Here is a 26644-nt window from a genome sequence, read left to right on the forward strand (position 1 = left end):
GCGGAGGCAGGTGCATCACGAGGTCAGGAGATTGAGACCATCCTGGCTAACATGGTGAAACCCCGTCTCTACTAAAAATACAAAAAAATTAGCCGGGCGAGGTGACAGGCGCCTGTAGTCCCAGCTACTTGGGAGGCTGAGGCAGGAGAATGGTGGGAACCCGGGTGGCGGAGCTTGCAGTGAGCCAAGATCGCGCCACTGCACTCCAGCCTGGGTGATAGAGCAAGACTCCGTCTCAAAAAGAAAAAAAAAAAAGATAAAGCCCAGGTTGGGTCCTCTGGGATTCCAGCAGAGGATTGGTCTGTATGTGGGAGGGTACTGTATCTTTCAGCCCTGATGTTTGCTTTTAAGGGTTACTTATCTACTAGGATATGGTTGCAGGTGGTTTCTGCCCCCATCATGCTGTCCACAGGAGGTCTGCTATCCCCCACTTACCCCTGGGATTCATCTATCCCTCCATACTTGTGCTCCGTCTCCTGTTACTGTCTCCATGAATGGTTCTCTTACCTGCCCAGTTGCTCCAGTCAGAAACAAGGTGTCGCCCTGCCTTTCCTTTTCCTCTATCCCGTCCTCTACCAGCGAAGTCATCACCAGGTTCTGGATGTCAGCAGTCATCTTTGTTTTAAAAAAGTAGTTCTGTATTTCTGGGATAAGTGGTGATGGGGAGGGGGGAGAGGCTGGGCAGGTGGGCCAGGCCGTGGAATGCCTTGTTTCTTGCTGAGTTTTAGCACTGTGCAGAGCTGCTGAAGGCCACCTGCAGTGGCTAGTGTAGTGCACAGCAGCGTGCAGCTTTGAGACACCAGAGGCGGCGCTGGGACAGTCTGGGTTGGAGGTGATAGAGCTCAGGAGGAGTGGAGGGATTCCAGAGGCATCAGCAGGGCTGAGGTACTGGGTGGCTGGATGGCGAGGAGGGCACGGAGAGAACACTAGGATGATAGGATGATGTGCGCGTGACTGGGTAGGGAGGGTGTAGCTACCAAGCAAGCCAGGTGACCCAGGGCTGTGTGTGCGTGTGTGTGTGTGTGTGTCTGTGGTTGTGTGAGTATGTGTGTCTTTCATATTTGTTTGACTGCAGGCCACAAGAAGAAATGTTACATCCCGAGCCAGGGCCCCCATCTCTGTACCTGTGTCTGTAATAATAAAGGCACACACACTGTTGATTTGAATGCTAGAGACCTCATTTTAGGGTGCTGCTTTCCTTTGATCCCCGCCCCACTTTCCTTCTTGCCCTGGGACCTTCTTTCCAGCATGTTGTACAGTATTGAAAACACAATATACCTTCCTTTATTGTTATAGCTCATCGGCTCTTTGGATCCCTGTGTGATAATTTTACTAAGGTCAGGCCCTTTCCTGTGAGCCCCACATGTATCGCTTCATTAATCCTCACAACCCCATGAAGTGTTAGCATTTTCTTTACTTTTCTTTTTTTTTATCTTTGAGATGGAGTCTCGCTCTGTCACCCAGGCTGGAGTGCAGTAGCACAATCTCAGCTCACTGCAACCTCCGCCTCCCGGGTTCAAGTGATTCTCCTGCCTCAGCCTCCCCAGTAGCTACTTCCTGTATTTTTAGTAGAGATGGGGTTTCACCCGCATCATGTTGGCCAGGATGGTCTCGATTTCTTGACGTTGTGATCCGCTTGCCTCAGCCTCCCAAAGTGCTGGGATTACAGGCGTGAGCCACGGTGCCCAGCTTCTTCACTTTTCAAACAAGTAAATCCTGGCCCAGTGAGTTTACTGACTTTCCCAAGACCTTACAGCGTATAAGTGGTGGAGCTGGTGTTTGAGCCCCTCCAGCTCCAAGAGTGCCTGTTCTTTAATCTACCATACTTCACTGTCACAGAGAAAAATGTATCAGAGGCTGGGCACCTGTAATCCCAGCTACTCTGGAGGCTGAGGCAGGAGAATCACTTGAACCCACTAGGTGGAGGTTGCAGTGAGCTGAGATTGTGTCATTGCACTCCAGCCTGGGTGACAGAGCGAGACTCCATCTCAAAAAAAGAAAAAAAAATGTATCAGAAAATAATACCCTTAATATATGTGATGCTTTTGATACTAGCTGTTTTAACCTATTTCATCCAAAAATTAATGCTCGTCAAAACCTACTACGTTGATTTCCTGACCCTCCTAATAGAGCTCAAGCTGACTTTTTTGTTGTTGTTACATCGTTTAAACTTTTTAATTCTTTTGTATGGACAGGGTCTCGCTGTGTTGCCCAGGCTGGCCTCAAACTCCTGGCCTCAAGCGATCCTTCTCCCTCAGCCTTCTGAAGTGTTGAGATTACAGTCGTGAGCCACTGCATCTGGCCTCAAGCTGCCTTTTGAAAATACGGAGTATATTCTACTTCCAAAGCGCCTCTGAGCTCTCCCCACCATCCCAGCTGCCACCTCCTAGCTCAGGCTCCTTCCTGGACCTTACCTTCTTATCCGGCTGACTCCTCTGGCGTCCTGACTTTTACCTTCATCTGTGCTTGCTTCCCTCAAATCTATTCATGAGTAATTTGAAAAACATGTCTGCCCATATCAGTCACCTGATTTAAAATCCTTAAACACTGTATTGCTCTTAGGTGCCTAGTGCTTGATATGTGGAAGATGATCAGCACATGTAAGAGTAAAGAAGTAGGCCGGGCGCGGTGGCTCAAGCCTGTAATCCCAGCACTTTGGGAGGCCGAGGCGGGCGGATCACGAGGTCAGGAGATCGAGACCATCCTGGCTGACACGGTGAAACCCCGTCTCTACTAAAAAAATACAAAAAACTAGCCGGGCGAGGTGGCGGGCGCCTGTAGTCCCAGCTACTCGGGAGGTCTGAGGCAGGAGAATGGCGTAAACCCGGGAGGTGGAGTTTGCAGTGAGCTGAGATCTGGCCACTGCACTCCAGCCTGGGTGACAGAGTGAGACTCCTTCTCAAAAAAAAAAAAAAAAAAAGAGTAAAGAAGTAAAAATTATTGTGTGTTTTTCCCCAGGATGAAGATCTTCTCCCAAGTAAATATTTTGAGGTTGACTTTCCAATGATCGTCACAAGAAAGCTGCACAGTATCAAGTAAGTGTGGTGTGGCCAGAAGAACAAGAGCCAGCTAGAATTCAGATCTAGCTCTCAAGAGATGGCAGATCTGAATGCCAGAGACTTCACTTTAGGGTGTTGCCTTCCGTTCACTGCCCCCCACCAACTTTCTTTTGCCCTGGCACTCATTCCAGCATGTTGTACAGTCTGCAAAATGCAATATACATTTCCTTATTACAGATCACAGGCTCTATGGCTCCCCATGTAATTAACACGAGGCCAACCAGATTTCCCAGACAAGGTTTTTGTTTTTGGGGCTTGTACTCAAGCACTAGGGAGACAGCAGAGGCTCAAGGACTGTCTTGTTGGCTCCCTGAAGAGGCTTGCAGGGATGTTTTTATTAGCGAAGCATGGGAATTGACATCATGAGTAAGGTATGCAGGCTGGGCCGGGCAAAGCACGTGAGGGGTAGGGGATGCAGGTCAGCGTATCTGGTTGCGTTGGTTATCTTGATTAATGGGCCACTTGGTGGTCTGGCTGGCGGGACGAAGACTGTCAATCAGTTGTTCAGTGTTCCTTCCTGAGGTGGGACACTCCATAACCTTGGTTTCATATTTAGATTTCCTAAGGCCAGTTCCTGGAACTTTAAGTAGAAGGCATGGTTAAATATTATGAAGAAGCAACCCCATTCCATTTCTGTTCTATCTTTAGTTCCCCTGAGAGATTTCACCCCCTATTCTTAAGGATCTCATCTTCTGAAGCTACTTCCTGCTGAACAGGGATGTCGTCCTTGCCTCACTTTGGCGACATCTCTCATTGACTGTCCTAAAGACCTGTGGGGACTGGGGTGCTCCTGGGATGGTATGGGTTGGAATCCTTGGGCCATCATTAGCTTGACTTGGAGCGATTGAAACCTGAAAGACACAAACTTTACCAAAAGGTTAAAAACAGAATACCCCAAAAGTAATAGCAATTAAATGACCACTTAGGGTCCAAAGAAAGGTAAAAACCATGTCATACTTTGTAGGTATGCACTGATGGAGCCCCAGATGGTTTGAGCAGTAGAGTTACTGAGATTATGTAGCCAGGTAGCCTCTTGGTAAATCTTTACTTTTATTTTGTTTTGGAGACAGGGTCTCACTCTGTCATCCAGATAGGAGTGCAGTGGTGCCACCATGGCTCACTGCAGCCTCAACCTTATGGACTCAGGTGATCCTCCCACCTCAGCCTCCAGAGTAGCTGGGAATAAAGGCACATGCCACCAAGACTACCTAATTTTTTTTTCTTTTTTTGCAAGTTTGTAGAGATGGGGTTTTGCCATGTTGCCCAGGCTGGTCTCGAATTCCTAGGCTCAAACAATCCACCCACCTTGGCCTGCCAAAGTGCTGGGATTACAGGCATGAGCCATTGTGCCTAGTTTTGGTAAATCTTTTGAACTTGCAGTTTAACCAATCCTGGACTGTTAATGTAAGAACAATAGATGTGGTTTATTACTGCGCATACCTGCCCTTGTGCAGCGAGAAGATAGTCCAGGGCAAATCTGTTGTCTAAGACAGCACTGGCTAGGGAGTGCAGGGAGGCTTGACATCCTTTTATGGCTCTGCCTCTACTAGTTGCCAGTGTTTCAAGGGTTTGAAAGTTTCTCAAAGCCGCCTCACAGTATGCAAAGCCATCCCAAGGGGCTGCTAAGGGGCAGAGCCACCCCAAGGGGCTATTCCAACTCCCACCAAAATTAGCCCTATTGCCCTTTTAGATTTCACATGTGTGATATTATGAACTGTTACTCCACTGGGACTTAAAGTACCTAACGTGCATTCCTCGTTGCGTTGTCCATTATCCACACAAGGGCACGCTAGTGCAAGTAACGGAGAGGTGAAATTGGCTGAGGGGTAGCTGTTGGTCAGATGGCAGTCTGGGTGTCCACAAAGGAACAGAATACTCCATGGGTGCACAAACTTACACAAGGCAAGAGGAGTTCAGGTGAGTAGCTAAGCTTTGGCGAGACGTATGACTGTTTTGGCAGGGGGGAAAAGATAGCCTTCCTGAACCCAAGTTTGATTAGGGTTTTTCTTTACTGCTAAGAGAAAACCTGGTGGGATTCCAAAGTAGGCGGTCTAGCTTCTCTTTTTTCCACCCTTTTTGGTGACCAAAGCATTTAGCAGCCCAGTGAGGTTTATACATTCAAAGAAAGGGAGACACTTAGTTCCACAATAAGAGGTACAGAGGTTATTTTAGGTTTCCATACCTCCTTTGTGAAGTTGGTAGTTGAGCTTTTAGGGAATGCAAGAGGCAGCCCGTCTGAGCCTGGGGATGATGGTAGCACAGCCAGCAGTTGGATAAATTATGACCTGAAGCTATAATGCTGGAAAGGTTGTCAAGAGAGATCATTTCCCATCTTAGTGGGTCCAGCCTACCCTGTGCCCTGATGGGGAGGAGTAGGAACACAGTAAAGAGTAGCATCTTTGGCCGGGCGCGGTGGCTCAAGCCTGTAATCCCAGCACTTTGGGAGGCCGAGGCGGGTGGATCACGAGGTCAGGAGATCGAGACCATCCTGGCTAACATGGTGAAACCCCGTCTCTACTAAAAATACAAAAAACTAGCCGGGCGTAGTGGCGGGCGCCTGTAGTCCCAGCTACTCGGAGGCTGAGGCGGGAGAATGGCGTGAACCTGGGAAGCGGAGCTTGCAGTGAGCCGAGATCGCGCCACTGCACTCCAGCCTGGGCGACACAGCGAGACTCCGTCTCAAAAAAAAAAAAAAAAAAAAAAAAAAAAAAGAGTAGCATCTTTATACCCAGCAGGGACAAACGAAGTCTTTACCTGAGGGAGGAGGCTGAGCAAAGCAACAGAATAATAGGAAAACAATTAGTAATATGAGGAAAAGTACTGGACTCAAGATCTTTAACCACATTACTTCTCCGATGATGAATTGGCTCTCCTGAATTTGAGGTCTTCCACAGGTTTTCAGGAGTAAGATGGGCCTTCTGGGCGAGTCTGGAAACATTTAGGAGAAAGCATTTCTGATTGGGAGAGGTGTACCCAGCTAGTGATTTCTTGTGACTTGGCTGCGGTTGGAGTGGTCAGGGTCACCCAGTAAGGGCCCTCCCATTTAGGCAAGGGGTGATTCTCCGGGGAGCCTGCCCTTTGAGTCTTTAGAAGGGCTTGGTTCCCTGGATTAATTTGTAAAGGGGTTTTCCCATCCTTAGTGGGGACTGGCAGGATTTTGTTTCTGTACTCTGAAATCGCTTTTTGAATCTGTCTTAAATTGATACGGTAATTCTTTATGTAATTCTTCACCTAACAGGAGGTCAGTGGTGGGGAAAAACCTCTGGTAGATCATCTTAGAAGAACTAAGTCTTAGTCTGCACAAAGGGGCCCTGTGGACCCTAAGAAGACTGGGAGCATCTTAACCCAGGGCTCGCACGGCTCCTGACAGAGTTTGGCTAGAGTCGTCTCAAGTGTATGGTTCATTTTAACTTTCCCTGATGGTTGGGGTGCCAGTTCATTGTCTATTCCTAGGGTTGTGGAGAGGCTCTGAATAATCTTAGCCATGAAGGAGAGCCTGTTACCACTCTGAGGGGACTTGGAGAGTCCAAATTGAGGAATTACTTCCTTTAGTGAAGATTTGTAGACTTCTACTGCTTTTTCTGTATGTGTAGGGAAAGTCTTGACCCATCCAGTAAAAGTATCCACAAACACCAGGAGATATTTGTACCCTAGATTTGGAGGCATTTGGGTTAAAACTACCTGCTAGTCTTCTCCCAGATAAGTTCCCCTGTGTTGAACCAGATTAAGTCAAGAGGGGGAAATTGGATGGGTTTGGGGATTATTCCAGGCACACAATTCACTGGCAAAGGTTACTTGTTTTACAGTTTTTCTCAGTGTCTTTCTGGTGAATATTTTATGGACAGAATTCCATAAAATATCTCTCCCTTAATGAGTGGCATCATGGAGATACTTAATAAGTTTCCTGTGGTCAGTTCCCGGAATAAAATTTGTCACCATCTGTGAACCATCCAGCACTGTTTTCCTGGTCCCCCTGCCCCTTAGCTTCCTCTTGCTCTTGTTGTGAGTGTTGTAGGTGATTAGGAAGGTTGGTAGGGTCTGTCATTAAGGCCAACAAATTGCTGGGTTCCTATAACCAGGCTGCCTGTTTTGTGGCCCTGTTTCCTTGGCTGATGAGAGACCAGTCCCTCTGGTGGCCTTTGCAGTGAATGACTGCCACCTGGCAGGGAAGTTGTGCCACTTCCAGGAGAAGTTGGATTGGATCCTTACATTTGTCTGGGGAATTTTTAACTATTAACATTCTCTTTTCCTTCCATATGGCTGCATGGGCACGCAGCAGGAGAAACGTATACTTTGAGTTGGTGTATAAATTTACTCCCTCCCTTTCTCCCAGTTGTGAGGCTCTGTTAAGGCCTCTCTCTAGTGCCACTTTTTGTGCCGTTTTGGGGAGGAAGGGCTTTAGTGTCTGTAGTCTCCTTCGGGCTTACTACTGCATGTCCTGCTTTTTGGGTCTCCCTCTACAAAGCTACTGCCATCAGGCTATCATTCAGTCTTTGCATTCTCAAGAGGCTTATCTCACAAGCCAGGCCTGCTGGAGTGCGTTCTGTGGGCTCTGTGCATTGATGCTGTGAGTCCTCATCATCTGTGGTTGGGAGTGAGGTTGCCATGTTCAAAGTCTGACATACCCTGAAAGTAATATCCAGGGTGTCTAATAAGAGAGCTTGGTGTCCCTTGACTTCTAACCCAGTCTGAACCTGGTGGGGAGTCATAGCTTCTGTATATTGTCCCCGTGTCAGCTTAGATGCTTCACTAAATAGCAGGGCAGTGGCTGCCACTGTCCTCCAGCAGCCAGGCCACTTCTGTGCAACTGGATTTATCTGTTTTGAAAAATGAGCCACTGACTTCTGAACAGGTCCTAACCTTTGAGTTAAGACTCCCAAAGCTGTTCCTAGTCTCTCACAAACATACAAGGTAAGTGGTTTTTTTCAGTTGGGGTGTCCAAGGCCGAGGGCTTGACCCAGCTCAGTTTTTAGGGGTTCAAAAGATTGTTGACATTTCTTCTCCCAGTCCAAGAGCTCTCTTTCTTCCCCTTTTAGAGTCTCACGTGGGGCTTTAGCTGTCAGGCCATAATTTAGAATCCAAATACAATAGAAGCCCACAATTCTCGAGAAACCCTGGGGCTGCCTTTTTGTGGGACCAGCAATGAAGTGATTGCTTTTTCCTGTCCACAGCTAGTGTTTGGGCTCCTAGAGTCAGAATGAACCCCAGATATTAGAACTTCTGTAAATAAATCTGGGCCTTGGATGGGGCTGACCTTGTATCACCGCTCAGCCAGGAAATTCAAGGTTTTAATGATATTAAAATCTGAATCCTGCCATGTCTGTCTGACAATGAACAAGTCATCCACGTATTGTAATAAAGTCCCATTCTGTAGGCTTAGCTCTCTGCAGTCCCAACAAGGTGAGGGCCTTCCCGGAAGCCCTGGGGAAGCACAGTCCATGTGTACTGTGTGACCTTCTGGGTATCAGGGATTTCTCCATTCAAAGCAAAAAGATACAGGGATTCTGGGTGGAGAGGGCTACACAAAAGAAAGCATCCTTGAAGTGTAGTAGAGTGAAAAACTGAGCATCTCCAGGTATCTGAGCACAGACAAGCTTGGTACCAATGTGGGGTGAATGGGAATGACTGCCTCATTACCCCGCTTCAAGTCCTACACAAACTGATATTCTCCATTAGGCTTTTTAACAGGGAGGACCGAGGTGTTGCCTGGGGATTGGCAGGGTTTAGCCCTTGCTATAGGAATTTGTGGAGTAATGGCTGAACCCTGTTCAGTGCCACAGGTTTTAGGAGGTACGATTTCTTCCATGGGTAGCCCATCCCAGGCTTCAGGTCTGTCTTTGCTGGGGAAACTTTATTAGCCTGTCCTAGGACTGAAGTGTCCCATAGGGAAGGGGTGACATGATCGTTGCTTTCTTTGGGTATGTTTTGGCTCTCAAGTTCCTTTCCATTTAAGAGTGCTAGCAGGTGGATTCCCTGTTCTGGCTCTGCCTCTACCTGCAGTCTGTCCTCTTCCAGGGAGATAGTGGCTCCCATTTTGCTTAATAAGTCTCTACCCAGAAATGGAGTAGGACATTCTGGGGCGCATACAGAAATGAGGAGAAATAAGCCTAGACATGGCCTCACAAGCAAGAGGGAAAGTAAATTTTCTTACCTTAGGACACCTGTCTATTCCCATTACCCTGCAATTGCAATTGGAGAGGGGTCAAATAGGCTGGGTCAGGACAGAGCAGGCGACTCTGCTGTCCACAAGGAACTCAGTTTTCCTACCTGCCACATCGAGGGTGACCTGAGGCTCCGTGGTGTGATGATGATGGAGTGTACTGCAGTCAGAGCCAGGGTGCTGTCAGGTGATGTCTATCAATCTCATCTGAAAGCTTGGTGAGGAGTGGGGACTGGCCAGGGTTGCCTGCCGGCTGTCTTGTTTTAGGGAGGTCAGGGCAGCCTCTCTTCCAGTGACCTTCTGTCCTGCAATATGCACATTGGCTCCATCCAGCGTTGGCTGTCTTCGATTGGTTGGTCTCCTGGGCCTCCTAGGGTCACCCTCAGGTGGTGGATGAATTAGGGCAGCCAGAAACTGTACTGTTTTGGTCAGTCTCCTCTTCTCATCTGCCATCTCTGTCCTGCCTATTATTGAAGACCTTAAAAGTCTCCTCTGCCAAGGTCAACAGCACGGTCTGGGGTCTGGCCTCCAAATTTTCTGTAATTTCCTTCTAATGTCCAGAGCTGGCTGAAGGATAAAATGCACGGCACGCGATGCCTCCCCTCTGCTGCCCCCAGGTCTGCATGGGTGCATTTCTCAAGCGCTTCAGGGATTCTATTGAGGAAGACTACTGGGATCTCCTCCTTTCTCTGGGTACTTTTCTTGACCCTGTCATAGTGTACGGGTTTGACTATACATTTCCTTCTTCCTTCAGTCAGGCAGGTGACAAAGTGGCTTATTCTAGCTTTATCTAGGTTTTCTCCATAGTCTCACTCGCATGGAGACTGCCTGGGACCGCATCTCCCCCTACACGGAGGACTGCATATTGGTGTTTAGTGACTACCTAGATATTGGCATATTCGTTAGCCTTTTCAAATATGTGTTGCTTTTCATCAATACTGCAAAGTGACCGTAACATCCCGCCACATCAACGAAAAGGCAAAATTTAGTCTAACAAATTCATCTCTAAACTTACCAGGATCCTCTAAAAATCTACCGAAGTGTTCTTTACATAGACCTAGATCCACCACCAAAAAAGGAACGTGCACCCTTGTCACTCCCCTGTTTCCATCCATTTCTCTGAGGGGAAAACAGCCCTGGGCCAGTGGGGAAGCAAAAGAGGGTGCCTGTTTGGAGTCCGATTAGAGCACTATTGGGGACAGCACAGGGGTCCCCTCCCCAGGAGGCCTGCTTAGGATGGGGAGGGAATTCCGGGGGCCTGAGGCTGTGGAGGTCCACTTCCTTAAGTTCCTTCAGGAGGAACCTGGAAATAGGGGCCACACACACCTGACAAGAATCCAGTAGCTTTGGGTCCTAGCATAACTTCCTAAAAGCTTATATCGAGGTATCTCTCCCCATTTCTCTGTCCATTCACAGAATAGATCTGGCTGTAAGATAGTGTTAAAACTAGGAGATCCACTTCCACCCATGGCCATTTTTCTTGATCTAATGCGTACTAGGGCAGGTTGTATTACAGAGGAAAATCAGTTTCTTTTTCTTTTTTTTAATTAAATTTATTTTTTTTGAGACAGGGTCTCACTCCATTGCCCAGGCTGGAGTGCTATGGTGCGACCACAGCTCACCGCAGCCTCAACCTCTTGGGCTTAAGGGATCCTTGCCTTAGCCTTCCGAGTACCTGGGACCACAGGCAGGCACCCCCACACCTGGCTCCTTTTTCCTGTTTTTTGTAGAGGTGGAGTTTTCCTGTGTTTCCCAGGCTGGAGTTTCTTTTTCTTTAAGCCGTCTGATTTGGATTCCTTCCATTTAGAAATGATACATCCCAGACGTGAGTCTTGGAAGATGCCTGGGGCATTGCCCATGACTGTAGCCCCTGTGTCTGCTTGTCTTAGTAAAGGGCCAGGGGCAGGGTGCAAGCACAGGTGTCAGGCGATGACAAGAGAGTTGGCTCCCAGCCCCGCACAGCACAACAATACGGGTCACACGAGAGGGCAGGTGTGGCCAGTGAAGAGAAATTCTCCCCAAAACGGAGTGCTAGCTTGGATAGTTTCTTTTTTTTCTTCAGCCTTACATGAGATCCGGGTTCTGCTGACCAGTGTCCTGCATTTGGTAGTAACCAAATGATAGTCAATAAGATGTTGAATGAAACACACTAAAAGAAAAACAGATCAGGGCATGAGCTAGGCAAACTCCAGCCCCATGTGCTGTCAATTCTCCCCACACAAAGGCCACACCCAGAGTCTGTAGGCTCGAACACTGTACAGACAGAGAAGAGCTCACAGGCTTCCGTTCCCACCAGGTGTGGCAGAGGGAGGGAAAGCACTGAAAGACTTGAAGATGACGGAGGCCGAAGCCAGGGTGCCTGATAGTTCCTGCCAGCCGCGTCAGTGCGTCCTGCACGGGTGTCTATTCAGGTTGAGCCAATGAAGTTAAAGGAAGGAAAGCACAAAGGAAGAAGGAAAAAGACAACAAATAGGGGATGCGAGGGAAGGGAAAGCGTTGTCTGGGGCGGGGGTGGCGAGGAGTCTCTCAGAGACCAGAAGAAAACTCACCAGTCGTGGTGGCAGTGCTGAATCAATGGGGCCTCCCTCCGGCCCACTGGCTCATAAGCCTCCCCTGCGGGGAGGGTAGTTGCTCCTTGTGCTCCTGCCTGGCTCACCGGATAATCTGTTATGGCACCAAGCAGATTTCCCAGACAAGGCTTTTAGTTGGGGGCTTGTGCTTGAGCGCACAGGGAGAGGGCAGAGGCTCGAGGGCTCAGCGACTGGCTCCCTGGAAGAGCCGGGAGAGACATTTTATTAGCGAAGCCTGGTAACTGACATCAGGAGAGGGCATGTAGGCTGGGCTGGGCAAAGCATGTGAGGGATAGGGGATGTGGGTCAGCGTATCTAGTGGCTGATGGTTATCTTGGTTAATGGACCACCTGGTAGGCTGAACAGAGGCAACAAGGCTGTAATCAAGCTTGTTCAACCCCAGGCCTGTCGGCGGGTGACATGCGGGCATGTGACATGCGGCCCAGGACTGCTTTGAATGTAGCCCAACACAATTTCGTAACTTTTCTTAAAACATTATGAGATTCTTTTGTGACTTATTTTTTTTTAAAGCTCGTCAGCTATTGTTAGTGTTCGTGTATTTGTGGCCCAAGACAGTTCTTCCAGTGTGGCCCAGGGAAGCCAAAAGATTGGACACCTCTGCTGTAAATCAGTTGTTCAGTGTTCCTTCCTGGAACGAGACACTCTGCCGCCTTGGTTTGACGTTTAGATTTCCTAAGGCTAGTTCCTGGGATTCTTTAAACAGGTCTGGTTAAACATGAAGAAGGAGCCGTGTCCCATTCCTGTTCTTTTTCATTATGACTCTCCATCCATTAATGTAGTTTCCTGGAACATTTAAAAAGTGACCCCATATTTTCATAATCTGAATGTGTGTGTCTTTTGTTTACTACTTTATTCCAAGGGCATGTAGAAAGTTACCTGGCCTTGGCTGGGCACAGTGGCTCATGCCTGTAATCCCAGCACTTTGGAAGACCAAGGCTGGTGGGTTGCTTGAGCCCAGGAGTTTGAGACCAGCCCGGACAACATGGCGAAACCTCGTCTCTACTAAATATACAAAAACTAGCCAGGCATGGTAGGTGCATCTGTAGTCTCACTTACTTGGGAGGCTGAAATAGAAGGATCACTTGAGCCCAGGAGGTCGAGGCTGCAGTGAGTTATGATCACACCACTGCAGTCTAGCCTGGGTGACAGAGCAAGACTCTGTCTCAAAAAAAAAAAAAAAGTAAGTTACCTGTCCCAGAATAGATGTGCAATAAGTGTTTTTTTTTGTGTAAGTGACTGAATTAACGGAAGACTGAAGTTAGTTATTATATAGGAGATGTTATGGGCGCCATTCTGAGTCCAGTATCAGGGAGTTTACGGAGTTGCAGATGACAGGTTTACTAGTGTGTGCTGAGAGCTTTCATAACCTAGTACCATGTTAAGTGCTTCATTTGGATTGTTTCATTCAGTCCTCACAAGACACTCATGAATTAAGTGCTGCTGTTATCCCCTTTTTGCAGATAAGGAAACTGAGGCTTAAAGAAGTTAATTTGCCCAAAGTCTTCTATCTAGGAAAGGGTGGAGCTGAGATTCAAACTGTGACTTCAAGCTTAAGATCAAGGAATCTTAATAGTTGGCTTTTTTTTTTTTTTTTTGAGACAGAGTTTTACTCTTGTTGCCCAGGCTGGAGTGCAATCTCGGCTCACTGCAACCTCCACCTCCTGGGTTCATGCGATTCTCCTGCCTCAGCCTCCCTAGTAGCTGGGATTACAGACATGTGCCACCATGCCTGGCTAATTTTGTATTTTTAGTAGAGATGGAATTTTTCCATTTTGGTTGGGCTGGTCTTGAACTCCCGACCTCAGGTGATCTGCCCGCCTGGGCCTCCCAAAGTGCTGGGATTACAGGCGTGAGCCACTGTGCCCGGCCTGCATCTTAATAGTTTTAACTACAGTCCCTCACCATCCTCCCTTTTAACTTAGTCATTTAAATAAAACCATAATTCTTATATTGAAAAAAATGTGAGTAAACGTTAAGTGTTTCAGCCATCCTTTAGAAAAGTCTGATCCTTACAAATTGGAAATAACTTTCAGGCTTTATTTTTTTCTGGATCCATGAAAATAATGGATCAGGAATCTATGTGCCTCCTGATTTTACCTTTTCTTTTCTTTTATATTTAATATATTTAATTTTATATTAAATATGCTTTTTAAGTGATAAATGGCAATTCTGATGCTCTGGGAACTGCAAAGTACTGGCTGGTTAAAACTCTGAGTGGAATAAGAGTAACTGGCTCTTGGTTAAGTCCAGAGATGGTTTCCTGGGACAGAAAGTGCGTTGGTGTTTGGTTATGGTTGTTGGGATATTGATGCATATCTGATTTCTGATTTTTTGCCTATTCTGCATTGGGGGAGTTACCACATAAATGTTACTGAACTTTAAGTTTGTGTAAGAGTCAATTCTTCTGGCTACCTGTGACAAATAACAGATAACTTTTAAAATTTGATTGAGAATAGGCAGCAAACTACAGATGGCCCAAAAATCATTGGAATGTTTGAAAAATTCTTGTTAGGCTATCTTTAGCTATTTCTAAGTCTAAATACTTCATGATCAGTTTGTGATTTGGACATCAGATGCCAAGTGTAATGCTTAGCCAATGTCACCTGAGACCTGTGTCCACTGAAGTTTTACTGTATGTGTGTAGGGTCAAAAGTGATTAAACTGAAGCCCTTGTTAGAGGGGCCCCTGCTTTGAACAATAGCAAATATATATTTGCCATTTTGCTAGTGAGTGTCTGCATTTGTGCAATAAATGAGCTCATGAGTAAATTGAAGAGCAAATAAACTCATCTTTCTCCTCTTTCCCGTCTTCCCATAGATGCAAGCCTCCCCTATCCAGCCCCATTCTAGAACTGCATTCAGAGGACACACTTCAGATGGGCAAGTATCAAGCTAATGCAAAATTGACTCTATCAGTATTTTTGCTTCACACCCCTTTTTTGAAGATGGGGTTTGTGTTGGGTATGTGTGTGTGTGTGTGTGTGTGTGTGTGTGTTGTTATACAATGTATTGTCAACTGAAGAGTGACGAGGTTCATAAATTTGGAAAGGAGAGCTTGCTTTCTCAGAGAGGGTTGCAGCCTGCAGGGAGGCCATTCAGGCTGGGAAGCACAGCTTCCTGCCAGAAGCCAACAACAGATACTTTGAAGGAGGGACAAAAGGAGGAGGAATTTATGCTCAGTCGGGTGGGCGAACATACATATTTAATAAGCTATAGGAGGAGTCATGAATATTTATGAAGGGACAACTGTGTGCATGTGCAGTTGAGCTTCACACCCTGTCATAGGTTCCATGTACAAAAAAATGGCAGTGTTAGCATGATCCAAGGGTGGAGGTTTTGGCCCTCTGACATCAAAAGGTGAGGCAGAGGACACAAAAACCCGCATCTGTCGGAGACTAGCCAGAACCACTCCCTGTTCTGTGGTCTCTTATCAGGAAGGAATGCTGGTTGACTGTTTTGAAGTGGCCAAAGAGAGGGGCAGCAGTCAGGCAGCTGGATTGGATGATAGCAGCAGTAGAGTCTTCTGAAAGGGTGGTTGCTGTTCAGCCCTTAGGGAAGAACGCCTCCAGGCAGTTAGTAAGCAAGGGGTTTAAGGAGGCATCTGACTTCCTATCCCCACGTGGCCAAGAACTCAGTTTTCAAGGTCACTCTGGGATCCTCTTGGTTCAGGTGGCTGGGGGGCTTAGAATTTTATTTTTAGTCTACAGTAGACTTTTGCGGATACATTTACATTTGTGTTGGGGTTACCATGAAGGAATTTTCAACGACTTTCTGTATGACTCTTCTTAGATGTCCTTAGGTCTCTAATCTTCAGTCTTTCTGTAAAGACCTTGAGTTAGTTGCCAACATTTCAAAAATAAACTTCTCATGAAAAATCTCGATTTCTAGCTTTCCTTGGAAAAAATCAGAAGACGCGGTAACATTAGGCCATGATTTCCACAAGGCAACAATTAAATAGTGTCTGCCTCGGTTAGAGGAGTTGCCTGTCTTCCAGTTCTGCCCCACCACTCTCTGGTATCTTACACTTGACCTGCTTCACTCAATTCTGTTACCTGCTTGGCCCTGGCAGTCAGTTTTCCCCGTTTTTTCCCCTCAACTTTTAATTATGACTGTGTCTTAACAATGGTTTTCCCATTTCTGAGCCTTTCAAATTATGGGTAAATCTCTACCACAATCTTCCATTATTTTCAGTTTTTGTCTGAGAGAAGTTAAAGGGGTTTATTAGTAATTCAGATCAGAGAACATGCAGAGAGGACAGCCTTCACCAGTGATCAGCACAGGTAACACTATGGGCATCAGGTGACTAGATGAGCCAGGTCCTTTTATTTCAACAAGTAGGGACGTGAGAGGAGGGAAAGTGTTCTCTGAGGCAGGGGTGGCAAGGAGTCTAGGGTTTTTCTAGCCCGCTCCTCCAGATTCTTCCAACCTCCACCCATTACCCAGTTCCAAATCTGCTTCCACATTTTCAGGTACTTACAGCCACAGCCCCTCTTCTCAACTTCTCAGTACCAGTTTTCTGGTTTAGCTCATTTTGTGCTTCTATAACAATACCTGGGGCTGGGTACTTTATAAAAAGAACAGAGACTTAGTACAGTTCTGGGAAGTTTGAGGTTGAGGGGTCCACATCTGGCTAGGACCTTCTTGCCGTGTCATCCCATAGAGGAAGGTAGAAAGGCAAGAAAGCATGACTGTGTGAGAGAGGTGAAGGAGTGCAAACTCAGAACCCACTCCCAATCCCAAGATAGTGGTATCAATTCATTCATTGGGACTGAATCACCTCTTAAAGGTCCTACCTTTCAACACTGTTGCATGGGGGATTAAGTTTCTAACACACGAACTTTGGAGGGACACATTCAAACCATAGCACCCGAACACTGGGTATTGTGATTTAAAATGTTTTCTACCAGTCTGGCTGGGTGCGGTGGCTCACGCCTGTAATCCCAGCACTTTGGGAGGCCGAGGCAGGTGGATCACCTGAGTCAGGAGTTCAAAACCAACCTGGCCAACATGGTGAAACCCCGTCTCTACTAAAAATACAAAAATTAGCTGGGTGTGGTGGCGGGCGCCTGTAATCCCAGCCATTTGGTAAGCTGAGGCAGGAGAATTGCTTGAACCTGGGAGGCGGAGGTTGCAGTGAGCTGAGATCATGCTGCTGCACTCCAGACTGAGTGACAGAGTGAGATGAGAGTCTATCCAAAAGAAAAAATTTCTACCAGTCTGGTAGGCCAAAATGATGCCCTATTATTTTATTTTATTTTATTTATTTTTATTTTCTTTTGTTTTGTTTTATTTTATTTATTATTTTATTTTATTTTTTATCTTTATTTTATTTATTTTATTTTATTATTTTATTTTATTTATTTTTTTGAGATGGAGTCTCCCTCTGTCACCCAGGCTGGAGTGCTATGGCTCGAGCTCGGCTCACTGCAACCTCTGCCTCCCAGGTTCAAGCAATTCTCCTGCCTCAGCCTTCCGAGCAGCTGGGATTACAGGGAAGCGCCACCACACCCGGCTAATTTTTTTAATATTTTTAGCAGAGACGGGTTTCAGCATGTTGGTCAGGCTGGTCTCGAACTCCTAACCTTGTGATCTTCCTGCCTCGGCCTCCCAAAGTCCTGGGATTGCAGGCGTGAGCCACTGCACCCCGCTGATGCCCTATTATTTTTAAAAAATTTATGTAACTTTGAATGCTAGTGAGATGGAGCATCTTCCCTTCGTTTTATTGGACGTTGGGACCTCTTGTAAAGTTTTTCATTTCCTTTTTCCGTTAGTTTGTAGTTTCTTTCCTTTTCAGTTTATAGGAACCCTTCATAACACATAGATGTGTTCTTTGATAAAGGTCTGTTGTCAACTTTTTTTTATTGAACTTTTTTCTCGTTCTTTTACTTATCTTTTAACTTTGTGTCTCGTCGGTAAATTTTTTACTCTGGATCTTTATAGATTTTTATTTTGCCATCATGCTGGGAAAGGAGAATTTGAATAAAAATGTGAATGAAAATTTGGGCAAAGTGATAGGTGATCTTAAAACCAACAAAAATATTTGTTTAAAAATGACCTTGTTTTATCAAACCTACAAGGCTGTGACAGTAAGAATCACCATTATTTATCAGTAAGAAAGGAAAAGTGCTGACACTTAAGCTGACACATCACCAACTGTTAGATGCATCCTGATTTCAGGAATGTTAAAATGTGAAAGGATGCATCTTAGAATTGATGATGTATTTTTTTAAGCTAAAATCTGCTTAGGGTAAAAAATCAAAAGTGTACGAATGGACACACAATGAAAAGTCAGAAGGTGTTTTTTTTAAAAAGGAAGGCCGAGTATGGTGTCTCACACCTGTAATCCCAGTGCTTCAGGAGGCTGAGGCAGGAGCATTGCTGAGGGCCCCTAGTGAGACCCTGTGACAAAAACATTAAAAAAATTAGCTGGGCATGGTGGTGCATGCCTGTAGTTCTAGCTACTTGGGAGGCTGAGGTGGGAGGTTACCTTTAGCCCAGAAGTTGGAGGCTGCAGAGAGCTATGATCGCACCACAGCACTTCATCCTGGGTGACAGAGTGAGACCCTTTCTCTCAGAAGAGTAAAAAAGGGAAATTCGGTTCTGTTACCCCCTTGCTTAAAACTCCCTACCTGGCAGGACCCATGTTGTTCATCAGGCCTCTATGTGCCTCCTGATTTTCTTCCCTCCTTCCCTCCCTCCCTCCCTCCCTCCCTCGGTCGCTCCCTCCCTCCCTCCCTCCCTCCCTCCCTCCCTCCCTCCCTCCCTCCCTCCCTTCCTTCCTTCCTTCCTTCCTTCCTTCCTTCCTTCCTTCCTTCCTTCCTTCTTTCCTTCCTTCCCTTTTTTTCTCTGTCTCCTTCCTTCCCTCCTTCGTGCCTGCCTGCCTGCCTGCCTTCCTTACTGCCTTCCTTCCTGCCTTTCTTCCTTCCTTTTTGAGACAAGGTCTCACTGTTTTTGCTCAGGCTGGAGGACAGTGGTGCGATCGGTCACAGCTTACTGCAGCCTTGAACTCCTGGGCTCAAGTGATCCTCCTGCCTCAGTCTCCCGAGTAGCTGGGATTACAGCTATGTGCTGCCACACCCAGCTGATTTTTATTTTTATTTTTTGGCGAGGGGCTTGCTGTGTTGCTTAGGTTGGTCTCGAACTCCTGGGGTCAAATGATCCTCCCACCTCGATCTCTCAATGTTGGGATTACAGGCGTGAGCACTGCACCTGCTCCTGATTTTCCCTTTGACCACAGTAACTATGATCTAGCCACACAGATACCTTGCTGTTGACTGTGCCAAGCATGTTCTTTCCCTCAGTCCTTTTCATTTCCTCTCTCTTTGCTTGATGGGCTCCTTCTCATCAGCTCAACTGCCATTTCCTCAGAGGGGCTCTCCCTGACTACTAGGTTAAAGACAGACCCCCTCCCTGCTGCCTAATTTCACACTCTTCTCTTTCAGTTTCCTTGTGGTACTAACTGCTCTGTGATATCATCTTGATGACTCATTTATTTAATGATTCACTTTCTCCCTCTTCTACTATGTAAGCTTCCTGAGAACAGGGACTGCTTCTGTCTTGTTCACCACTGTAACCCCTGCACCAAGAGCAGTATCTAGCGCACAGACAGTGTTGAATGAATACTCACGTGACTGCTTGAATGGATCAATGTGTTTGTGTTTTTGTAATTCACTTCTACTCTGGTGAAATTAGGTAGGCAGAAAGAGAAAAGAACAGCAAGTGGAAAGCATTTCAGAGTGCGAACAGGATTTCAGCTGGGCCCTGAGAAGGCCCTAGGTAGGGAACAGATGATCTCAGCCGGGACACACTGAAGGAAGAGCTGGAAAGGCCAGTGTGGCTGGGGCTCGGGTGGCAGGAGGTATGTGCTTCAAGATTGAGAAAAGATCATAAAGCTGGTTGAGAATTTTGACTCCATTCTAAAGGGAGTCGGAAGCCTGTTACACATGCCCCACAACACCCTGAACTTCTCTGTAGCCGCTTGCCCTTGTTCTCTCTCTTTCCCACTGGATTATAAGCCCATGAGGGCAGGGACCATGTCTTCTTGTTCATCAGTTATTCCCAGGACTTGGCTCAATGCGTCATAAGTATCAGATGGGTAGTCAGACAAACTAACCCTCTGTACAGTCCGGAAATCCGCCTCAGGCTATCTCCATTTTACCTCTTCTTTTTTTCTTTTTTTTTTTTTTCCAACTAAAGGCTCCTGGGAAAATCTGTGAACCTAAAAGATCACTTTGCAATGCTTAACAACAGTGATAGTCTGTCATAGAAGATACTATGAATGGGATTGATGGGATTCACTACAGATCCAACACATCTCTTTTGAAATGCACCTGGCGGTGGTGGAAGAGATTATTAGTCATATGATACACCAGCACTTGTGTGTGTATGTGTTTAACTACTGTGTTACATTGTGTAAGTCTTCAGTTTTCTCATGCCTTTTCACCTCATGACCTAATCCCCTCTTAAAAGTGATTAAGACTGGCTTGGTGGCTCACACCTATAATCCCATCACTCTGGGAGGCAGCGGCAGGAGGATCCCTGGAACCCAAGAGTTCAAGACCAGCCTGGGCAACATAGGGAACATAGGGAGACCCCCTTCTTCCCCTCCTCCCTCCCCCCACCCCCCACATCTGTACAAATAAAAAAAATTAGCCAGGCATGGTGGTGCATGCCTGTGGTCCCAGCTACACAGGAAGCTGAGGCAGCCTGGCGGGGGCGGGGGGCGGGGGGTGTTGAGGCTGTAATGAGCCATGATCATGCCACCGCACTGCAACCTGGGTGACACAGTGCAACCCTGTCTCAAAAAAAAAAAAAAAAAAGAGCTGATTAGGACGATAAAGTATATGAGCTTAACGAGGCAGATAATTAAAGCCTGTATCCATTAGCTTCTGCACTGTAACAAACTGCTGCATAGCTTGTGGCTTAAAACAACAGCCGTCTATTTAGCTTACAATTCTTTGGGTTGGGTTCATTCAGGTGAAACTTCTCAGCTGGGCTCATTCCAGCACCTGCCTGGATTTAATCACTTGTGGTTGTCTTCACAGAAGACCTCTGCTGTGTAGCAAGCATTGGGCTAGGCCAGGGGGTCCCCACCTTTCTTGCTTCCCAGTAATTTGTCTCAGTAATGTTTTCATAGTATCCCTGAGCCAAAAAACACACTCAGCAATTCTTTTTAATTAGCTGGGTTTAAACAGCCGAAGTATTTATGTCCTAACAACTTATTAGTCATTTGAAAAAAAAGTACACATACAGTGAAAGAAAAATACCATTTTTACTTCATTCGTAAGCACCCAGAATTGCTTACTAGGATGTGTGCCCCATGGGGCACTTTACAGCTTCACCTTGGAATCAGATTAGACAGCACCCCTGTTCCACATTCACATTGGCACAATACTTACTTTTTTTTTTGAGACGGAGTCTTGCTCTGACATGTCACCCAGGCTGGAGTGCAGTGGTACACACTCAGCTCACTGCAACCTCCGCCTCCTGGGTTCAGGCAATTCTCGTGCCTCAGCCTCTCAAGTAGCTGGGATCACAGGTGTGCGCCACCATGCCTGACTAGTTTTGTATTTTTAGTAGAGGTGGGGTTTTATCGTGTTGGCCAGGCTGGTCTCGAACTGGTCTTGAGCAATTTGCCTGTCTCGGCCTTCCAAAGTGCTGGGATTACAGGCAGGCATGAGCCACCGTGTGCCAGCCTGGTACTTGCTTTTTAACCATAGCAACATCCGAACACTTAGCTTTGCAAGGATACAGAGCAATCTGATGTTGAAACTGTGATGGCCTTGAGCTAGTCGCTTACTTATGCCTGACGGATGTTGAGTAGTATCTCTGTGTTCCCCTGAAAAATTTAAAATATTCCTCTCTGCCCTGGTGAATTTCCCGTTCCACCCATGGTACCACAGTATCATCACTTTACCATTTCCTTGATTCCTAACCACAGGCTTCTAAGACTGGCATTGTTCACGTTTTATGATTAAAAGAAAGGTAGTCTTGAGTGATTATGTGACTTTCCCAGAATCACATGAAATTTTTTTTAGAGACAGGGCTTCATTCTGTTGCCCAGGTTGGAGTACAGTGATGCAATCACAGCTCATTGCAGCCTCGACCTCCCAGGCTCAATCAGTTCTCCCGCTTCAGCCTCCCAAGTAGCTGGGACTACAGGCATGCATCACCACACCTGGCTAATTTTTGTATTTTTTGTAGAGGTAGGGTATCGCCGTGTTGCCCAGGCTGGTCTTGAACTCCTGGACTCAAGCAGTCTTCCCGCCTCAGCCTCCCAAAGTGCTGTAATTACAGGTGTGAGCCATGGTGCCCAGCTTGCTCACATGAAATTTGACATTAGGGCTGTTTGAGACCAAAGCCCATGTAACTGCAAATTCACTCAAAAGCGAGTTTTTATTTTGGATACGATGTTCTGGATAAAAGCCACAGCATGTTAAGTTTCTCTATCAGAGAATAATTGGGACTATTTAGGGATTTTTAACAATTGGATATCAACGAATGGCCTTTGGGTTTTTGTGTGTAACTTTAATGCGGGGTTTCACAACCTCGGCACTCTTGACACTTGGGTTGGGTAATTCTGTAGTGTAGGACCGTTCTGTACATTGTAGGATGTTTACCAGCGTCCCTGGCCTCTGCCCACTGGATGCCAATAGCACCCTGTGGTTGTGACAACCAAAAGGTGTCTCCAGACATTGCCACATGTTCCCTAGTGGCAAAGTTGCCGTGTTGGAGAACCACTGCTTTAATGTAATAATGACCAAGCCTGAGTAGTTAGGATTTTCACAACCGTCTTTTCATTCTGGCTGTGTATAAATTGGTTCTTAAGTTTTTAAACCATATTATGGTCTTACATTTTCAGGGCTTCTCTTCCCTCTTAAGCCTCTTAGAAATCAATCCTCTAAAGTAGTATTGATCACAGAAAGAACTGCTAGTAGCAATACAGAGGTTTTAAATCAGTGTTAATTGACTTTCTCAGAGTTGAGTAAGTATGGTCTGTCTTTTTTGGTGGTTGTTTTTTGAGACAGTCTTGCTCTGTCACCCAGGCTACAGTGAAGTGGTGCGATCTAGGCTCACTGCAACCTCCACCTCCCAGGTTCAAGCGATTCTCCTGCCTCAGCCTCATGAGTAGCTGGGATAACAGGTGCCTACCACCACACCCAGCTAATTTGTGTATTTTTAGCAGGGATGGGGTTTCACCATGTTGGCCAGGATGGTCTTGATCTCCTGACCTCGTGATCTCCCCGCCTCGGCCTCCCAAAGTGTTGAGATTACAGGCATGAGCCACCGCGTCCAGCCACTAGAAATGTCAGTTTCCGCTAGTGGAAGATGTAGTGAATCAGAAACTTGGGGTAGAGCCTATCAATCTGTGGTTTAGCAAGCCACCCAGGTGATTCTGATGACAGCTGAATCCTGAGGATCACTATAGATACCATTTCATCCCACCTCTGCTGGAGTCTTTCAAAGCAAATGCTGTCATTTTATTTGTAAATACATTAGTACATAGATTGTCTTTTTTAAAACATAACACAAATGGGCATAAGATTTAGAAAGCAGCCTGCTAATGGGTCCCCATATTTAATAGGCTTACCGTCTGATCTCTTTTTTTTTTTTTTTGAAATGGAGTCTCTCTGTTGCCCAGGCTGGAGTGCAGTGGTGCAATCTCGGCTCACTGCAAGCTCCACCTCCCAGGTTCGTGCCATTCTCCTGCCTCAGCCTCCAGAGTAGCTGGGACTACAGGCGCCTGCCACCATACCCGGCTAATTTTTTTTTTCTTTTTTTTTTTTGTATTTTTAGTAGAGGCAGGGTTTCACTGTGTTAGCCAGGATGGTCTCAATCTCCTGACCTCGTGATCTGCCCGACTTGGCCTCCCAAAGTGCTGGGATTACAGGCTTGAGCCACCATGCCTGGCTACCCTCTGATCTCTTAATTCCACTCATACTGTCTACTTTAAAGAAATAACTGGACAGATGCTTCATGACGTATATACAAGGATGCTTGCAATACCTAGATGGGGAAAACTTAGGAATACCATGTCTCATAGTGAGGGATTGGCTAAATAAGTTATATTTTATCCAGTCAGTGGAATGCTATGAAATCATTATACAGAAGGATGTCCCTGATGCTGTTGCTATGTAGGAAAAGCAGTTTTCAAACCACATCTCGGATGGTCCCATTTTGTTTTCTCTATTCAGGGTGTGTGTGTGTGTGCGTGTGTGCGCCCACTATGTGCATGAGAGGGAGAATGTGTTTTTGTTGTGTACAATAACTTAAGCACATAGGACAAAAGGCTGAAATGTTACACACCAAAACACGAAGAGTTATCTTTGGAAGATACGATTTTGGTTAATTTTTACCCTCCTCTAATTTTTTTTTAACATGTAATTTTAACAATGATGCATGTATTTTTTTAGTAGGGAAAAACCATAAGGCTACTATAACTTTGGAAAAGACATATTCATTAAAATTATAGCCTCTGATTGCATTTGCAGATGGACACATACTGGATTCAAAGAGATATGCCGTTATTGGAGCCGATCTCCGAGACCTGTCTGAACTGGAAGAGAAACTAAAGAAATGTAACATGAATACACAGTGAGATTTTTTTTTAAAACCTCTTTTGCATTTGTGATTTTATGCTAATTATGAGATAAGGCCAGTCGGAAGTGTAGCATGATACTCATGTTCTTATTTTTTATTCTGTAAGTTTTATTTCATTGCTACCTAGTTTTCTGAAAAAAAATTCTTTTTTTTTTTTTTTTTTTTTTTTTGAGATGTAGTTTTGCTCTTGTTGCCCAGGCTGGAATGCAGTGGCACAATCTCAGCTCACCGCAACCTCCACCTCCCAGGTTCAAGTGATTCTCCTGCCTCAGCCTCCGTAGTAGCTGGGATTACAGGCATGCGCCACCACACCTGGTTAAGTTTGTATTTTTAGTAGAGATGGGGTTTTTCCATGTAGTCAGTCTGGTCTCAAACTCCCGACGTCAGGTGATCCGCCTGCCTTGGCCTCCCAAAGTGTTGAGATTACAGTTGTAAGCCATCACGCCTGGCCTAGTTTTCTGAAATTTTTAAAGCAATACTGTTCTTCAAGTCTGTTTCTACGTCAGAATCACCTGTGTTACTTTGTAAAAATACTAAAATACTGGTGCCTTATTTCATATAAAAGTTTGAGAGAAGATAATTGTATGGATAGAAACATGTTTGTAACATATAAAGAAAAGATTGGCGTCCAGAATATATAAAGAACAACTACTACTCAAAGCCTCATAGAAAAATGGGCAAAGGATAGATTACCAGGCAGTTCAAAGAAGAAACTGAATATCATATGAAACAGGTATTGGGCATCAGTGATAATCAGATGAAATTCTATTTTACTCTCACCAAGTTGGCAAAAATGTAACAGCTGACAGTATCAAGTGTTGGCAAGGATGTGGGGGATAGGGAATGATACACCACTGCTGGAAGTGAACTTGGTGCAACCATAGTGAGGAGCAATCTGAAAGTATTGAGTAACGTTTTAAGTATGTGTACCATAGGATATAGCAGTTCCACTTTCGTGGGTGTCCCTTGGAGAAGATCTTGCATATATGCATAAGGAGAATGTTCCTGGTAGTTCATGAGTCTAGGAACTGAGTCCAGCTGCACAGGTTTGAATCCTGACAGGAACATGCACTAGATCATGACCTTGGATAACTTCACTTCTCTGCATCTGTTTCCTCTTCTGAAAAATGTGAATTATAGGCTGGGCGTGGTGTCTCATGCCTGTAATCCCAGCACTTTGGGAGGCCGAGGTGGGCAGATCACCTGAGGTCAGGAGTTCGAGACCAGCCTGGCCAGCATATTGAAGCCCCATCTCTACTAAAAATACAAAAAATTAGCTGGGCGTGTTGTTGGGCGCCTGGACCCCAGCTACTCAGGAGGCTGAGGCAGGAGAATCATTTGAACCCAGGAGGTGGAGATTGCAGTGAGCCAAGATCATGACATCGCACTGCAGCCTAGACAACAGAGCAAGACTCCATCTCAAAAAAAAAAAAAAAAAAAGTGAAAATGTGAGTACTAATAGAATCCACCTGTAAGTGTTAGCGGTTGAGAATGTTGATAACTGTCAAAGAAGTCTCTGAGGAATGCTCTTCATTTCTGTAGTTTTAATTGTTGCTGATGATTTTGATGGTTCCTCAAAGAGAAGATAAAAATAATTCCTAATCCCAATACTTAGAGATAACCACCTTAATAAATTTTATCCCAAAATTTGTAAATATATGTTTTTCTTTAAAATGTGATTATGCTATGTGTATAATTTTGGAACTTTTTGTTTGTTTGGAGACAGGGTCTTACTCTGTCACCCAGGCTGGAGTGCAGTGACGTGATCTGTGCTTATTGCAGCGTGAATCTCCCAGGCTCAAGTGATCCTCCCACCTCAGCTTCCTGAGTAGCTGGGACCACAGGCATGCACCACCACACCCAGTTAATTTTTATAGAGACAAGGTTTCACCATATTGCCCAGGCTTGCTTTGAACTCCTGAGCCCAAACAATCTGCCTGCCTTGGCCTCCCAAAGTGTTGGAATTACAGGCATGTGCCATTGCACCCAGCCAGTTTTGGAACTTCTGAAAGAATCGGCTGGGTGCGGTGGCTCATGCCTGTAATCCCAGCACTTTGGGAGGCTGAGACAGGCAGATCACGAGGTCGAGAGATTGAGACCATCCTGGCCAACATGGAGAAACGTCGTCTCTACTAAAAATACAAAAATTAGCTGGGTGTAGTGGTGTGTGCCTGTAGTCCCAGCTACTTTGGAGGCTGAGGCAGGGGAATTGCTTGAACTCAGGAGACAGAAGTT

The 26644-nt window shown here is 45.9% G+C and overlaps 1 protein-coding gene across 6 annotated transcripts in view; it reads left to right on the forward strand.

The window, feature by feature from the left end:
- LCMT1 (leucine carboxyl methyltransferase 1) overlaps window positions 1–26644 on the forward strand; it is a 75467-nt gene that overhangs the window by 32698 nt on the left and 16125 nt on the right. For 5 of the 6 annotated variants that reach the window (XR_004055450.1, XM_030925232.1, XM_030925233.1 and 2 more), the window contains 3 exons: window positions 2959–3035; window positions 14628–14689; window positions 24301–24403. Coding sequence is in view for 4 of the 6 variants with exons in the window: in XM_030925232.1 (XP_030781092.1) it covers window positions 2959–3035; window positions 14628–14689; window positions 24301–24403 (242 nt within the window). In the remaining 2 variants the exon portion in view is untranslated. The remainder of the gene's footprint in view (window positions 1–2958; window positions 3036–14627; window positions 14690–24300; window positions 24404–26644) is intronic. The other variant, XR_004055451.1, reaches the window with a different exon arrangement.

Source organism: Rhinopithecus roxellana, chromosome 20 (assembly GCF_007565055.1).
Source record: "Rhinopithecus roxellana isolate Shanxi Qingling chromosome 20, ASM756505v1, whole genome shotgun sequence".
In the NCBI taxonomy this organism is placed as follows: domain Eukaryota; kingdom Metazoa; phylum Chordata; class Mammalia; order Primates; family Cercopithecidae; genus Rhinopithecus; species Rhinopithecus roxellana.